General features: G+C 46.1%; 1 protein-coding gene across 6 annotated transcripts in view; it reads right to left on the reverse strand.

The window, feature by feature from the left end:
* Positions 1-148: 148 nt before the first annotated feature.
* Positions 149-18,063, reverse strand: part of LOC311148814 (protein furry homolog-like) — a 76,789-nt gene continuing 58,874 nt past the window's right edge. For 3 of the 6 annotated variants that reach the window (XM_084185803.1, XM_084185808.1, XM_084185806.1), the window contains 12 exons: positions 17,922-17,996; positions 17,616-17,792; positions 16,602-16,814; positions 15,395-15,571; positions 12,628-12,971; positions 11,044-11,251; positions 10,779-10,928; positions 10,352-10,450; positions 9,384-9,452; positions 6,237-6,347; positions 2,201-2,394; positions 149-2,050 (listed from right to left, as the gene is read on the reverse strand). In XM_084185803.1, coding sequence (XP_084041929.1) covers positions 1,816-2,050; positions 2,201-2,394; positions 6,237-6,347; positions 9,384-9,452; positions 10,352-10,450; positions 10,779-10,928; positions 11,044-11,251; positions 12,628-12,971; positions 15,395-15,571; positions 16,602-16,814; positions 17,616-17,792; positions 17,922-17,996 — 2,052 coding nt within the window. In that variant the 3' untranslated portion in view covers positions 149-1,815. Of the gene's footprint in view, positions 2,051-2,200; positions 2,395-6,236; positions 6,348-8,483; positions 8,502-9,383; positions 9,453-10,351; positions 10,451-10,778; positions 10,929-11,043; positions 11,252-12,353; positions 12,432-12,627; positions 12,972-14,894; positions 15,572-16,601; positions 16,815-17,615; positions 17,793-17,897; positions 17,997-18,063 lie in introns of those variants that run through there. The other 3 variants (XM_084185804.1, XM_084185805.1, XM_084185807.1) reach the window with 3 other exon arrangements.

Consider the following 18,063-nt stretch of genomic DNA (forward strand, 5'->3'; position numbering starts at 1 on the left):
CATTTTGTTATTCCAACCTGTGTGGAAATATGTGACTGCAATGGGCCTTTAATTGTTACCCAGATAATATTTGATATTGAGAAATGGCTGCATTGGACCTTTAAATGAATAACCCTATCAATACAGTCTGAAAACAATGGCAGAGAAATTCATATGATCAAGTTTTTATTTATCCAGAGAGAAGGCTGGTATGTTAAATGACAAAAAGAAAAGTATACCGGTAATGCATCTCTACAATAAAAACAATTTTCCAGGTAAATATCTGTTAAATAACTAAGATCAGCATTCAAATGTACCAGACAAGCAACAGACAAGTTCTGTGGAATGAGTACAGTGATCGTTTACAATGTGCCATGACAAGTTTCCTGCAACACTTTCAGACAAGTTCATGTCCTGCAGCAAGCAGTGCCTTTTTAGAAGCAAAAGCAGAGCCTTAATGGCAGCAGTTTCCCCTCCGAACACAGGGCCGTGGCACACCATCAGTGCAGCTGTGCGCCACTGGGCTCAGCCAACATGGACAAACACAGGCCTCAGTTTCTCAAGTCTTTTTAGAGGAGCCTGTACAGGGCCAACATGGAGATCACAGTGGAGAGAAGGAATGCATAGGACTGGGCTTGGTTGGGCTGTGGCAGTCCAACAGGAAGCAGAATCTACGCGAGCGCCTTTAACCAGTTCCAATGACCTCTGACCCATAAGCACGTGGACCAACAGGCAGGCCAGTCTATGGGAAATGTTAAAGTTTGTGTGACAGGATTATAATAGTGGGAGGGTCATTAGTGACTATCAGCTCTCTTTTCTCCTATTAGCTTCATACATCCTATTCGGATTAACAGTGCAACAAAAGTACAAGGGGAAAATACTGGTTTTACACTATACATTTTCTAAAATATATACAGAGTAAAATAAGTTATTGATGTTTCCATAATGAGTTGTAGCCAGTCTGCACTTCAGTGCAATTATATGCATTTGTGTATGCGAGTGTATACAATCATATTCTATCTATCTATACCACACAGCCTAAAGTCTCTACAGGCAGGTACTTATTTGGTTACAGAGTGAGAGTTTCATTAGAAGACCTGCTGAAGATGCTCGTCTCCAATGCAGGTCAATACACAGATCCCCTAGGGTTACAATTACACGTTAAATATCCTAACATTTACAACCTAGGATGTTAGCTCTAATAAAAAATAGTACATTTCTCAAAAAATATTCTTGCAGTGCTTCTCTCTTTCAAGCATGCTTCTGAAAACTATTTTCTTTCTTTGTTTTTGTTTATGAATCTTGACAGGGACTGCCTGTCCTCTCACACATCCATCCGGTTTCCTTCCGGACTGACTCCAAAGTCTCCCGTGCTCCAAATCTTCTGCTACAAGAACACAACACCATATCATCTCGCTGACCAAACCTCAGGATCCAACCAGTCCCCTGAGAGGGGCTGAGGTAGCCTCTGGCCAATATGGGAGACCCATCCAGTTTAGCATCATCATCCCCATTGTCTCCTTCCTACTTCTCACTCCTGGGCCAGTCTTCACCAGTCACATAATACCACGACTTATTGCAGATGAATTTGGCAAGGTGGCTTATTCTGGGAAAACAGATATGAGCTTTTAAAGTATTTTATATATGTAATATATATTAATATGAGTCACAGTTATTCCCACACATCCTTTAGCCCTTATAGGTGGAGTCTCTTCTGTCCTCCCCTGACACACGTCACTGTCTCACCAGCCTCCAGAGCAGATGGAAGCTGTGAGTGGTACAGGAGAGGTATGCTGTAGTCCAGTCCAGTCCAGTCCAGACTTTGGGCCTGAAGGCTCACAGTCCAGTGCTGACCACTGTGGTCTGGCAGGCCTGGGTCTGGCTCAGAGCCTCTCTGATCTGCAGGTTGAGCTCCATGAGGCGGCCGCTGGCCTGGGACAGGTCCCTGCTGGGCCCCACCACGGCCAGGCAGCCTGTCTGGCCCAGCGTCTGGTGACGGAAGTAGATGTGCAGGAGAGTCTGGACCGCGTTGTCTGACTCGTTCCCAAAGATGTCGTTAGGCCACAGAGACCTAGTGGAGGAGAGGGGAGGGAGGAGGAAAAGGGTATCAGCGCTGAGATTTAAGAGTAGATACAGGACAGAAGACTAGACACATGCCTGTGTAGTCTATACATTGAGGAATAGCTGTAGGATAGAAAATACGTAATTGTTGTTTCTTTACCTGAAGGTTTTGACCTGTGTGAGGGCAGAGCTGAAGTCTCTGGCCCTCAGGGTCTCAATCAGTGATTGGATGGCCGTCTCCGTACTGGTCTGGGAGGCATCCGACACGCCCACATCCTCCTGTCCATCAACCCCTGACTCCGCCTGCTTCAAACAGCTCTCAAGAATGGCCAGCTCCTCTGACATGTTGGTCACCTTGGAGACACACACACCCACCCAAAAGGTCAGATAACGGCAGAGATAATCTCACGTGTTTGGGCACGTGCAAGACTTGTCTAGAAAAATCAGTGAAGCAATGCAATTAGTATTGATGTGATTCATTGAAATAGCTGACCTCATCTCTCCATGTGAGAAATGATTCACTCTCATTCAGGGGATTTTTAAAATTATTTTTTTATTTCACCTTTATTTAACCAGGTAAGCCAGTTGAGAACAAGTTCTCATTTACAACTGCGACCTGGCCAAGATAAAGCAAAGCAGTGCGATAAAAACAACAACACAGAGTTACATATGGGGTAAACAAAACATAAAGTCAAAAATACAAACAGAAAATGTATACAGTGGGGAGAACAAGTATTTGATACACTGCCGATTTTGCAGGTTTTCCTACTTACAAAGCATGTAGAGGTCTGTAATTTTTATCATAGGTACACTTCAACTGTGAGAGACGGAATCTAAAACAAAAATCCAGAAAATCACATTGTATGATTTTTAAGTAATTCATTTGCATTTTATTGCATGACATAAGTATTTGATCACCTACCAACCAGTAAGAATTCCGTCTCTCACAGACCTGTTAGTTTTTCTTTAAGAAGCCCTCCTGTTCTCCACTCATTACCTGTATTAATTGCACCTGTTTGAACTCGTTACCTGTATAAAAGACACCTGTCCACACACTCAATCAAACAGACTCCAACCTCTCCACAATGGCCAAGACCAGAGAGCTGTGTAAGGACATCAGGGATACAATTGTAGACCTGCACAAGGCTGGGATGGGCTACAGGACAATAGGCAAGCAGCTTGGTGAGAAGGCAACAACTGTTGGCGCAATTATTAGAAAATGGAAGAAGTTCAAGATGACGGTCAATCACCCTCGGTCTGGGGCTCCATGCAAGATCTCACCTCGTGGGGCATCAATGATCATGAGGAAGGTAAGGGATCAGCCCAGAACTACACGGCAGGACCTGGTCAATGACCTGAAGAGAGCTGGGACCACAGTCTCAAAGAAAACCATTAGTAACACACTACGCCGTCATGGATTAAAATCCTGCAGCGCACGCAAGGTCCCCCTGCTCAAGCCAGCGCATGTCCAGGCCCGTCTGAAGTTTGCCAATGACCATCTGGATGATCCAGAGGAGGAATGGGAGAAGGTCATGTGGTCTGATGAGACAAAAATATAGCTTTTTGGTCTAAACTCCACTCGCCGTGTTTGGAGGAAGAAGGATGAGTACAACCCCAAGAACACCATCCCAACCGTGAAGCATGGAGGTGGAAACATTATTCTTTGGGGATACCTTTCTGCAAAGGGGACAGGACGACTGCACCGTATTGAGGGGACGATGGATGGGGCCATGTATCGTGAGATCTTGGCCAACAACCTCCTTCCCTCAGTAAGAGCATTGAAGATGGGTCGTGGCTGGGTCTTCCAGCATGACAACGACCCGAAACACACAGCCAGGGCAACTAAAGAGTGGCTCTGTAAGAAGCATCTCAAGGTCCTGGAGTGGCCTAGCCAGTCTCCAGACCTGAACCCAATAGAAAATCTTTGGAGGGAGCTGAAAGTCCGTATTGCCCAGCGACAGCCCCGAAACCTGAAGGATCTGGAGAAGGTCTGTATGGAGGAGTGGGCCAAAATCCCTGCTGCAGTGTGTGCAAACCTGGTCAAGACCTACAGGAAACGTATGATCTCTGTAATTGCAAACAAAGGTTTTTATACCAAATATTAAGTTCTGCTTTTCTGATGTATCAAATACTTATGTCATGCAATAAAATGCAAATGAATTACTTAAAAATCATAATGTGATTTTCTGGATTTTTGTTTTAGATTCCGTCTCTCACAGTTGAAGTGTATCTATGATAAAAATTACAGACCCCTACATGCTTTGTAAGTAGGAAAACCTGCAAAATCGGCAGTGTATCAAATACTTGTTCTCCCCACTGTATACAGTGTGTGCGAATGTAGTAAGTTATGGAGGTAAGGCAATAAATAGGCCATAGTGCAAAATAGTTACAATTTCGTATTTATACTGGAATGATAGATGTGCAAAAGATGATGTGCAAATAGAGATACTGGGGTGCAAATTAGCAAAATAAATAACAATATGGGGATGAGGTAGTTGGGTGGGCTAATTTCAGAATGGCTGTGTACAGGTGCATTGATCGGTACAGGTCACAATGGTGGGTATATGGGGCTTTGGTGACAAAACGGATGGCACTGTGATAGACTACATCCAATTAGCTGAGTAGAGTGTTGGAGGCTATTTTGTAAATGACATCGCCGAAGTCAAGGATCGGTAGGATAGTCAGTTTTACGAGGGCATGTTTGGCAGCATGAGTGAAGGAGGCTTTGTTGCGAAATAGGAAGCCGATTCTAGATCTAACTTTTGATTGGAGATGCTTAATGTGAGTCTGGAAGGAGAGTTTACAGTCTAACCAGACACCTAGGTATTTGTAGTTGTCCACATACTCTAGGTCAGACCCGCCGAGAGTAGTGATTCTAGTCGGGTGGGCGGGTACAAGCAGCGTTCGGTTGAAGAGCATGCATTTAGTTTTACTAGTGTTTAAGAGCAGTTGGAGGCTACGGAAGGAGTGTTGAGATTTAACTCCAGTAAAAAGCCATAAGACAATAGGGCTAGACAGCAGAAGAACCTCTAGATAGGTACTGAGATAGAGACAGTCAGGCACTATGTCTGTCTGGTTAGGCAAAATTGCGTGTGTGTGTGTGAGTGAGAGAAAGAGCATATGCATAGAGGCATCTTGTAGAATGTTTATATATTTTCTTGAGGGCACATTTGTACATAGTCATCTACAAAAATGGCTCATGACTTTACAGAACGACTTTTGCCGTTACAGTATCTTTAATTTCAAAAAGCATAAGCCTGTGTGTGTGCGTATACACTGTGTACAAAACATTAGGAACACCTTCCTAATATTGAGTTGCAGCCCCTTTTGCCCTCAATTCGTCGGCGCATGGACTCTACAAGGTGTCGAAATCGTTCCACAGGGATTCTGGCCCATGTTGACTCAGCAACGTTGCAGTTCTTGACACACTCAAACCGGTGCGCCTGGCACCTACCCCCATACCCCATTCAAAGGCACTTAAATATTTTCACCCCCTGAATGGCAGACATACACAATCCATGTCTCAATTGTCTCAAAGCTTAAACATTTATTCTTTAACCAGTCTCTTCCCCTTAATCTACAGTGATTTAAGTGGATTTACAAGGTGACATCAATAAGGGATCATAGCTTTCACTTGGATTTACCTGGTCAGTCTGTCATGGAAAGAGCAGGTGTTCCTAATGTTTTGTACACAGGAAGCAAGTGAGTTTAATTTAGCATGTGCGTTGTCACTGCTTGTTTCCTGTCAGGGAAGATGGGGGAAAATCCAGGCGGCCTCAGTGTCTCAAGTTTTCCTGAAACAACCTGAAGCCCAATTAAAGAGCTCTTTGGGAAAGGGAAATAAAATATAACACCCTCCCTGTGTTGACCTAGCACACACACACACAAAATGGTGCATGTGATGTGAAAGACTCCAAGTGTGCTTGGCATGTAAATGAATAACATAACTGACCCCTATTACCACAGCCTAAAACCGTTTTAATAATAATAATAATAATAATAATAATATGCCATTTAGCAGACGCTTTTATCCAAAGCGACTTACAGTCATGCGTGCATACATTTTTGTGTATGGGTGGTCCCGGGGATCAAACCCACTACCTTGGCGTTACAAGCGCCGTGCTCTACCAGCTGAGCTACAGAGGACCCTTCTGTACCACCCAGTCCCTGTTGAGTGAACCCCTGCCCAGTCTCACCTCTGCCTCTCTCTTGATGGTGTCCACATGACTGATGAGTTTACAGTAGGCCTGGAAGAGTAGCAGCAGCTGGAAGTGCAGCTTATAGAGCCTGCGACACAGCTCCAGCTCCTACAGAGAGAGAGCAGAGACAGTAACACACCGCTCACACTCACTACAGCCACACAGGTCATAATGGCCACATGATCAGACGGATGGACATCCTGGGTTAGAAACTAACGGGGAAGGAGATGAAAGGGTTAACAAGGTGCGGAGCGATGTCCCTACAGCAGGGGTCTCCAACCTTTTCTAGCATGAGAGCTACTTTTAAAAAATGTAAACATTTTTTTTTCTAGCTTTCAAATAGGCACATCTCTTCTCCTCTCCCCTGCAACTCTTCCCCGGGTCCTTAGTGTACAAGAAAAAGTGGTGCAGTGTTTTCTGTCAATATACCTGGTAAAATAATGGTTAGTAAACAACTCCAAGGGGGGTAATCTAAAATCTGTAATTTCTATCCCAAATTATGGTTTATATTTCCCCAAATCATGTTCTCAGTTTTATTTTACCTGTTTTGTTTAGTTTTTCACTCTCAAAATGACAACTGTCGATGTCAATGCTTCAATCACATCAGAATACCTTTTCTTGGGGGGGGGGGGTTTAATTGCGTATCTGGCCCTTTAATTGCGCATCTAGTGTGCCTTCTAATGTTCCAGTCTAGCAATGGTTCTGTACTGCTGCTGCTCATTGCATGGCAATGTTTGGAAATAACAAATAATAGATACAAATGATATACAGTACTTACTCATGATATACTTCTGCCAGGTAAGCCTACTTTGCAGTTAACATTTAATGAAGACATTTTGTATTTCTGTCAACCCACAAGACTTATCACATCAACTAGCTAGCTACACGCAGAGTGATAGACAAACTCCCGCACCACACAGACAAAGGGGCAATATTGCTGGAAGTTAATTGGCAGATATTGTGTTAGGTTTGGCTTTTTAAGCCAATAGTGGCTAACCAGGGGTGGGATAATGTCAATGTTGCGTTGGTTATGGGCATTAATATGGAGTTGGTCTCCCCTTTGCTGCTATAATAATCTCCACTCTTCTGGGAAGGCTTTCCACTAGATGTTGGAACATTGCTGCGGGGACTTGCTTCCATTCAGCCACAAGAGCATTAGTGAGGTCGGGCACTCATGTTGGGCGATTAGGCCTGGCTCACAGTCGGCGTTCCAATTCATCCCAAAGGTGTTCAATGGGGTTGAGGTCAGGGCTCATTGCAGGCCATTCAAGTTCTTCCACACCGATCTCGACAAACCATTTCTGTATGGACCTCGCTTTGTGCACGGGGGCATTGTCATGCTGAAACATGAAAGGGCCTTCCCCAAACTGTTGCCACAAAGTTGGAAGCACAGAATCGTCTAGAATGTCATTGTATGCTGTAGCGTTAAGATTTCCCTTCACTGGAACTAAGGGGCCTAGGCCGAACCATGAAAAACAGCCCCAGACTATTATTCCTCCTCCACCAAACTTTATATATAGTGTTCTTTCTGAATTGTTTGGCGAGCTACTCATAGGTGGGCTGCGAGCTACTGGTAGCTAGTGATCTACCTGTTGGAGACCCCTGCCCTAAAGAGAACCGACGAGGCCTGGGGCCATAGGTGAGGATCTAGCCCTATTAACTAGCTACTAACAAACCAGAGGTTGTCATCATCATTAGCCATGGAGGACTGGGTTATACACCAACCATCACCACCTGTCTGTTGCGCCCCCTATGGATAAGGTCTGTCCAACCACCGAGATAAACCGAGCAAATATGTGACTGAAATTATCAAACATTCTCTCTAATGCAGGAAACATGGAGGAAAATGGGAATTTGAACAGATATGGGAATGGAGCAATAAGCATGCAAAATGGAGGTAGACTCTAAACATGGCTTCACAGCTCTCTCTCCATCCTCTCCCCTCCCCATAACAGTAGGGAAATCAGTAGGGATGAGGGAGGGGTTAAGAAGTTGACAAGATTATTCAGTCAAGGTGAAGCCAAAAGTAGAGTATATATCTCCATACATGCCAATGATGAGAAACAGTATGCTTGGGTAAATTATTTAGATATATGAGAGAGAGGTGGAGTCAGAGTGGGAGGGCCCAGGCCGTGGTTGGTTGTCGACAGCGGCAGGTACACGTGGATAGGGATGAGATGGTCAGTGTGTTGTCCGGACATCATGATTATATTGGAGTCTAGAATACTTAACAGAACCACTTACTGCTAGTTTTTCCATTTGCTAAGCAAGAGGGTGAGCAGGTCACAAAAACAACAAACAAAACGGGAAGAGAGAAAGACCAAGAATTAGTGAGCCTTCACATCGCAACCCTGATACAGTGACCTGACAGGTAACAACCCCTCCATCATAACACCTGTTCCCAGGTCAGGGGAGGCTTAGTCCCAACAGTGGTTCTTAGATAACAACAGCTGGTCTAGGATCAGTGTATTCAAGTCAAAGCAGTGTAGAAATACAGAGCTGGAAAACAGAGAGCAGGATGTAGACAAAGCAAGAGAGGTAAGAGGGGGTGAAGTAGAAGAGCAGTGAATGAGTATGTGCCTCTCTGCTGATGAGAGTACAACAGAGCTTTAGTCTGTAATAGCTCATTTTTTCACAGCCAAGCATGTCCTCTGACCTGGGAGAGAGAGGAGGGGGGGGGGGGGGGGGGGGCAAGCAAAGAGGCTACAAATCTATAACCTCCAGTATCGAAGTCAGAGTACTAAACAATATCAGGGGACAGGAGGAGACCGCACGGTAGGGGTTCTCAGCTGACCTCAGATCAGCTACATCTACCATGATGAGCTGAAGTAATACTGGCTTCATGACCAGAGACCAGGGTTCAGTAGCCAAAGGATGTTTAAGACAGATTGACTGTTTAATGTCTCCCTTGAGGGTCTGATTATATCACTGAGCTTGTAGGAAGTTAAAACATTGTGTTGAGGATGAGAGGGGAGATGAATTAGCTTTGACACGTATTTTCTCTGAGAACAAAACTGTTTCAACAGGCATGTTACCATGCTTATCGAGTGCTTGATTGTATTAGAAAAGGCACTCAAACACAGACTGTCGTCACAATTTGACACACGTAACATTGCTGTGTTCAGATGTGTGTGTTAGTCATACCTGGGCCTGAGTGTTGGGTCCTTGGTTGCAGTCTTTGTCGCCAAACGTTTTCCTGCAGTTCTCCAGCCACTGTATGAATGGGATGCGAGAGAATATGTCATGAAATTAATACCAGTGTTTTTTCTTTCGACGAGTGTGTGTGTTTGTGCAGGGGTCAGGTGGGGGGTAGATTTAATAAGAGTGCTGTACTTAGCGAATTAAAGAGGGTTGGTTCCAGTTCAGGGGGGTGGAGACCAATCCTCCAGGGACCGCACCAGTCTCATTCAATTAGCGCCCCTGCATCCCAGAGCCCTCTCATCTGTCCTCTTTACCCCCCCCCCCCCCCTCCATCTCTTCTTCCTCCCTCCTGTCTAACCCTCTAACTGATTTAAGAGCGCCAGAGGATATTTTTAGCCCTTCAGCAGAGGATGTCGCTAGCAATGTGGACGCTAACGGATGCTAAATCCACTCATATCCTCCTGTGATTCAATGGCTGACCCGACGACGAGACACCCAAACCCATTTATCTCCTTACGACTCAGCTCATTGTCTCGGTTCTGTTCTCTCAGCCTCTTCCTCACTGATCTGGAGGTGAAATGAGGCGTAATCTGAGGCCTCATTGAGCCTTCAGCTTTCCAATTGATGTAGTTCTGTCCTTGAGCTGTTCTTGTCTATTAATGTTCTGTATTATGTCATGTTTCATGAGGATCCCAGGAAGAGTAGCTGGTGCTTTGGCAACAGCTAATGGGGATCCGAATAAAATAAAAAATAATACCTCACTAGGAATGAGAGGCCATTGAAGTACCACCAGTGGTCTGGTGCAGGGCTGGTACAGATATGTGGTATGATAATTAGCCATAATTGGATGGAATAAGAATGTGTGATTGTGTGGTCTGGGGGTTTAGGAAACGGTAGGTAAGAGTACTGTAACTGTAGATAGGGATGAGGGTGTACTGTATAGTACATGGTGATGATTGGGGAAAGCTCACCTCCTCAGCCGCCTCTCTCTTGCCGTTGTAGGTGTCCAGGTGTTCCTGCAACTCCAGCACACTAAACTTCAGAGTCTCCAGCAGTCCACATGACACCAACTACAACACAGACCAGACACAACACACATTAACCAACCAACAAAAGGACACAACTACAGGACAACCAACTACACAATACAGATCACATGAATGAATGTGTCAACTCCCTGCAGTATAGGCCAAGTACATATTCACTGCATAACATGCAATTGCACGCATTACAAGTACGGCTAATTATATAACTGCTGCCATCGCTAAAAATATCTTACCAACAAGCATGCTACAATTAGCTTTTGTCATGGTTCCCTTTTGTAACCAGAGAAATTATGTAACATAACTTTACATTATTAAGGAAGTTGTCATCTTTGGGTTAGCAGGGCAGACTCACCGTCTCAGCATCCAGCAGCACTGTGGGGCACTGGGAGTGAGAGGTCATGACCTCTAGGGAGCTGAGGAACTGGTTCCCCATTCGCTGCAGCCTCTCTCCTAGGAAACGCACTGACGAGTGGGTGATGAAGCCAAACTTCCTCTGCATGCTCTGCAGACACCAAGACAATAACACAGTCAACAGAGCGAACACACACGCATGAATATGTACAAAACATAAACATACACACAAAACTAAACATATCCCACTCCTCTTTCTCTCTCACCTTAAACAGTCGGGAGAACACATGGAAGGTGTACACAGCAGAGGACCCATCCGTGTCCGACAACATCTGGTTGACATGGCAACGCCAGGCGTCCTCCTCGTCGTCATAGGCAACGGGCTGGAAAGCGGCCAGGATGGCGGAGAGGAAGGGCGAGGGGGGCGGAGATGCCTGGATCTCGGGGAAACCATCTTGATCGCCCTCATCTTGACTGAGAACAGACAAACACACAGGGTCTGTTTAAGTACCACTGACACACACACAGGATTCACCTAATTCTGAACGCACACACACACGCACACCCTCGCTCTGACTGCAACCAAAACAACCTCACACTTCCTCTCTTGCCTCCTTCCCTTTCTCTGATCCCATCTCACTGCAGATGTTTCTGCTGCAGTGTTTCTTTTGGAGAGCTCTACTACAAAGCCAGAGCAAAGAGAATGCATGGCACAACTACCATCTTAACACACACACACACACACACACACACACTGATACTCACAGGCCCGTGGGACCGAACAGCCTGACGAAACAGACCGAGTAGAAGTATCGGATGCCTGCGCTGCCGAGCACCGTGGAGGACACAGTCTTCGTCCTCATCCTCACCTTAACTAGAGCCTCTCCTTCCCTCCCTCTCTCTGCAGCACGGCAACACTGAGTCTCTCTGCCAGCTGCACTAGCCTGCCTAACACACTGCACCGTACCACACAGGAATGCAGAGCAGAGCTCTATCTGAGCCCAGCATCTGACACACACACACACAGCAAGGCCCCAACCTCACCGCAGGAAGCTCAATACCTCCTGCTGAGTTAAGCTTTCTTGTTGGCGCGCACATACACACAGCAGAGCCCCTCTGTTTTCCGGGGGAGGATCATTAGCACTGCCATTCCCTCTAGCGATCAATGAAATTTTGGGTTTTGGAAATGGGGGAAATTAATTCAAGTACGTGCGTGTACTGAATGAGCAAGCAAGAAGTGTGTGCGCCCGTGTGGTTTCTATATCTCTGGTAGTTGAAGAAAGTTGATTTGTGGCTGTACTGCGATCAGTGTCCTCTAGCCTGAGTTGGCCCACCTTGATGAGCCAGGCAGACCCGACAGACCTCACCCGACACACTCAGCCCTCCAATCGATCAATTACTTGAGCAAACACAGAACGCACATACAATACAATACTTGCTGTCACAATACCAAGACCCACCACACAACACACACAACAGGTTGGGAGCAACACAAGGTCAGCCGCAGAGCAGTGCCCCTGGAGCAGGTTAGGGGGTTAAGTGCCTTGCTCAAGGGCACATCGGCAGTAGGTGGCACCTGAGATATTGATGCCAGTAACACTCTGGTTGCTGGCTCACTCCCCACAGATTCTGCTTCTCCACATGCAAGTATGAACTGAAAATAGGTATGCAAATGTACACAGAATGTCAATCTAGAGACAGGATCAATGTATACCTGCCAATAGGCAATGAATAATATACACCTGATCATATAAACAGATATCTGACTAGAGGCCACAACCACTGCACATTTGGCCACTGGTACAGGTCCTCTGATACTGGCCAGTAAAGTCAGAGTAGAGCAGTCTTACCTGGACATATCGGAGAAGTCGGCCTCTTCCTCCTCACAGCGTTCGTCAAGCTCCTTCAGCGCCAGCGTCACGTCCTCCTCACACACAGAGCCACAGGGGCTGTCTAGGATGGGGGGCAGCAGCATGGGCAGGGCTGTGAGGGAGTCCCTCTCCTCACAGAGGGACCCCGGCGGGGTGTCTATGGCCGGAGGGGGAGGGTGGGCCGGGTCCAGGTCGTCGTGGGGATCCTGGGAGTCTGTGAGGTCACACAGCTCAGGGGGCAGAGGGGGGGCGCTGCTGCCAAACCCCGTGTCCGTGCTCACGCTGCTGCTCAGCTCATCTGCTGCCGTCATGCTCACCCCGTCCTAAACAACAGCCAGCAGGGGGAGCTCAAGAGCAGGTCGGATATATACTAAAACACTACCCTTGCAAAATTATACAAAGATACATTATCTTGAGACCTTACAGAACCAGAACTGGTTCTTCTAAAAGTCTCTCTAAGAATATCTATTTCAGTGGTTCCCAACCCTTTTTACCAACTGAATTTTGCTCTGCCCGGAGTACCCCTGAAGTACCCCCTCATTTTACCAGTAAGCTTATGGTCTCATGGGTCTTCAAGTACCCCCTGTGGATAGGCCAAGTACCCCCTGTGGATAGGCCAAGTACCCCCTGTGGATAGGCCAAGTAACCCCTGTGGATAGGCCAAGTACCCCCTGTGGATAGGCCAAGTACCCCCTGTGGATAGGCCAAGTACCCCCTGTGGATAGGCCAAGTACCCCCTGTGGATAGGCCAAGTACCCCATGTTGGGAACCACTGATCTACTTAACCTTTATCTATGCCTGAAATAAAAACATTACTGGCTTAATCTCATTATATAACATTAAAGAAAATAATATTAGAGGTCATGATCAGCATAATTCAAGAGATTGATTTTCACTTTAAAGTTCATACTCTAACTTTGTGTCTCTCTAGAGAAAGGGAACGCAATAAAGAAAAGGGCCAATATCAATCTATGGTGCTGGCCTTGGCCTGCCATTAAGAGTGTGACCCTCAGGGTAATAAAACACTGACATCATGGCCAGACAGGCTGGGAGAGCTAACAAGCCTTCAGATAGATGAGATGTGTTACACTCTGATCAGTGGTGGCACTTTAAAAATGGGGAGGACGGGCTCATAGTAATGGCTGGAACGGAATGAATGGAATGGTCTCACACAAACACCTGGTTTCCATGTGTTTGATACAATTCCATTCACTCCATTCCAGACATTGTTATGAGCCAATCTCACCTCTCCAGCCTCCTCTGACTCTGATGCAGTCCAAGCCGTATGGATGGATCATAAACTACATTTTATGGATCACACTAAATGACTAGTTACATAAAAGACTAAAACGTGACATTTGAACACAAAGCCACATTGTTGCCCAACTGACAATGACAAACTGCTGTGCAATTGCAGTTGCAGTTATCTGCATTAAACCACAGTATGAGTCATTATACAGGAAACACTACAAGTAAAATGTGTTCATGCAAGGCACGTCCACGGAGGGAGGAGGGGAGTACAGGGGGATCTAGAACATGTCATTGAAAGGACTTGTTCTTTCTGTGCCTTGTTTCCCTCTATTTAAGATTCTAATGCATTAAGAGAGGAGAGCGTGGCAGGCTGCCAGTGCGTCACTGTGGCTTTATTATGGAAAGCTTTTAGGAGTGGGTGGCCGTCCGGGCCGTCATGGAGGGGATGAGTAAGAGAATTGATGGTTTTATCTGGCGCTCATTACACTAAAAGCTGGGGTCATCATGGGGGAGATGTCCTTGAGCTGATGGGTATGGGCAGTGAGATCCTAGGGAAGCTCAATTCACATTACTGGGGAAAAGACGGGGTGTTCTTTCTGACTGAACAGCCCCCGTTGAATATCCCATCTCTCAGTTTCACTCGCACAATCCGCAAGTGTATGTCCTGTGTCAGTGTGTATGAGACAGTCAATTCAGAATGGGGTCGTCGGGGACAAACATGAGCAGCATACTATCAACACAAAACCTAAAGACAGAACTATACATTGTGTGGAAGAGGTGTTGAGCAAGAGTGCATACTCGCCATGGTTAGTTCCACAGGTTAGTAGTGGTAGATAATGGACTAATGGAAGCTGTTAGTGACTACATGTTAGTATGGGTTACCTGATTGTGTTCCCTGGTTAACTGTTCTCACTGGTTATATCTAATGCATGTCTCTGTGTCGTTTCACAATGCTCTCTAGTGTAGCTGACTTAACTAGTTCATACTCACATATGGGTCTGCCCCGCTGGTGTCCAATGCTCAGCAGGTATTTAACGAGGGGTTTCGTTTTTAATGTTCTGGTTCCAAATTGAGAGGTGAACAGTTTCGGCTAGCCTGAGGTGAGCATTGACGATGATCTCTTCCCCCAATTACACAAGCAAAAACCACGAACCAGTTAAAATCAGAGAAAGCAAGAGCTAGCCCACCACAGCACCCACGAGCCTAGAGCAGCACGACAAGCGGAGAGAAAGAGATGACGGAGAGGGAGATATGAAGAAAGAGAGCACCCCTTACTGCTCTGTCCAGAGAACAGGCAGGACAAGAGCCAGCCCACTGCACCCCAGGTACAGCTCTCTCCCTAGAGACAGACAGAGAGAGGAGGAGGCCACCAACCCTCTGCGTGAAAAACGAGTGACCCAGAGAGCGCAGCAGAGGTAGAAAGTGGTTAAAAGAGGAGGATAAGGAGCTAGAAAGAGCCGGAGCACCCCAATTTATTTCTCCCGATTGGTCGCACCTCAGGCAGCTGACTGTTGATTGAGTCAGAGCGGGGCATCTCCAGTGCAGGGCTGTCCAGGCGGGGCAGCAGGGCCGTGGTCTCCTCTGTCAGGGCACTGCTGGACGACTCCTGGGATTGCTGCAGAGAGTCCACGTGGTTGGACGTGGCATCGTCCGTAGCCGAGTCACTGTTCATCTGGAGTGAGAGACGGACGCAAAGAACGGTTAAACTTTTCCATTTGGAACTAGATAGTAAATACTAAATGAAATATCTCTGATATTATATGGTCCTCTGCTCCAAGTCTCCAGGATATCTGCTAGTGTATTTTTGTTATTTAAAAAAACATTAAACTGAATTTTTTGCATACAAGAGTAAGATGTTTACCAATAAAAAATATCTGCTATATTCCAGGCATTATTACAAAACATTCTTGTTATTCGAAAAGCTATCACATTATTCTGTCTGCAAATGACATGCTGCATGCTCATGGTAGCATTGCTTAAAAGTTACTACAGATCTGTCTTTGGGCCCAAGGGCCATTAGAAGCACAGTCTCACTCGCACAGTGCAATATCAAGCGCAAAGGAGGAATAAGAGTACAGCATAGACTGAAGAGCAGCTCTAGGAATAACAGCATATTGTTGATAACAGCCTGGGAATACTTTTGTTTTAGCAAAGCAAAGAGATGTTAGAGAAAGGCAGCCAGAGGTTTGGGGGTTAAAATGATATTCGGTTCATGCTCACAAAGGAACATGCTGTTAATTTGATGCCAGTTGTAACTTGACTGAATAGGTTTTTGACCAGGCATGCTATGGACTCCTTTGAGTTTCACTTTATTGTAGCTAACCTCCCAGTTAGTTCATTGATTCACATACATATTATGTCTGTGACCTAAACATATCAGAAAGCTGAACTGGACTGATTCTTAGAAGTACAGTTTGTGTCTCTACTTTACTTACCTAAAAACAAACTTCTGGGGGAAGGGGGTACTGGTTTGTGGGTAAAATTAGGGTAGAGCATCTAGGATTGGGGTGAAGGGGGGCAGGGAGGGAAATAGTGACTGTTACCAGCGGAAGCAAGCGTCTAGCCCCAGGCCATACCAGGTGAGGTAGTAGCTCTGCTCAGCCGACGCACACACACACACACACACACCATGCCAACGGGCTGTGTGAGGAGCATGGGGGCAGGAGGGGGAGAGGGGCACCCTGGTGGTGGGTGAGACTTACGAGGCCAGAGCGGGTGAGAATCTGGCTAGCGCTCAGTACCTCCTCCTCAGAGGACTCGTCCGTGTCCTCCTGGTTGGTGAGGTTGAGGCTGGGCGTGCTCCCGGTGTACTGGCACTCCTGCAGGGATGGCGTGTCCCCGTCTCCCTCCCCCTTGTCCATGCTGTCCAGGGAGCGCCGACGTACGCCCCAGTTAAAGTTGTCCATGCTCTCCCCCTACAGGGCACCCAAGGAAACAGCAGTTAGATTCCAGTAGAACTAACTGAAGTTTGAGATAGCTGTCGAAAATGTGGATGGATCACAACAGCACAAGTACACAAGAAAACAGAAGTAAAACACAACAAAGTATGCCACTAACATGCCACATCTAAAGAGCTGTGTTTGCAGTAATGGGAAGTGGAGGAAACAACGCCTTTTCTCGAAGGCTGTTTGACCCTTATCACTTCGGACATAGAGCTGCAAAACTTACTTTTAAACGAAATAAAAGCACAGAGGAGGGAAATCAGGACAAAGTGCAGACTACATCGATCATGAAACTACAAGTATTTGTGGCATGCTTCATTGGCTGCCTGTTTGTAGACTGACAAAACAGGTGCTTCTACAGGATGACAATCACATGACTGACAGAGGGACACCAGGGCACTGAGGAGAGCAGCTTTAAAAAGGTCCTGCTGGCCCAAAACTTACCTGCAACTCCTTGTGGCAGGAAAAGAGGAAAGGTAACATGTGAGTTAGGAAAAGTAGGCAGTGGGGACAGTTAGAGGACAACATGGAAGAAAAGTCATACCAAGACCTGTATACACACTCGCACAAACGTTAAGACACACACTCAAACGTACTTGAGTGCACGAGCACACAATCACACACTGAATGAAACCATTTACTGTCACCCATCACAACATGATCTGAAATGATGCAATAGCAGAGCAACTATTGCAAATGATCATATGCAAGACATTAAAAATATGTGTGTGTGTACAGATGACTTCTCCTAGTGTACAGTAAATCACCCCTCACCTCAGCATCCTCCAGCTCCACGTCCAGGAAATCAAAGTCCTTGAAGACTCCAAACTGCTGCTCACTTCCTGCATCCTCTCCCTGCATGTCCTCCTCCCTCACCACCTCCTCCACCGTGGGGATCAAACTGGTTTGCTGATCACCTGAGTCCAGGTCCTCGTTGGATGAGAACACCACCTAAACACAGACAGAGATAGTACAGTTATGGTAAACATGTTCAATAACCACATGGAGGGATGGGATATATTTTTCTGAAGTTGATCACTAGTCATGCTCGCTCACAGTTTGACATGCCAGGTGTCTTACAGAAGGATTCTTGGGAACGCCAGACTCAGGACCACACAGAGAGAGAACGTTCATGAGCTTTTCTCTGGTTCTCCTCTGAAATAAGACAACATTAACAAAAAAAATGCATAAGACATTTCAATGTTAAACATATCAAACCACA

The sequence above is a fragment of the Coregonus lavaretus genome, assembly GCF_964263955.1.
Source record: "Coregonus lavaretus genome assembly, chromosome: 21".
Taxonomy (NCBI): domain Eukaryota; kingdom Metazoa; phylum Chordata; class Actinopteri; order Salmoniformes; family Salmonidae; genus Coregonus; species Coregonus lavaretus.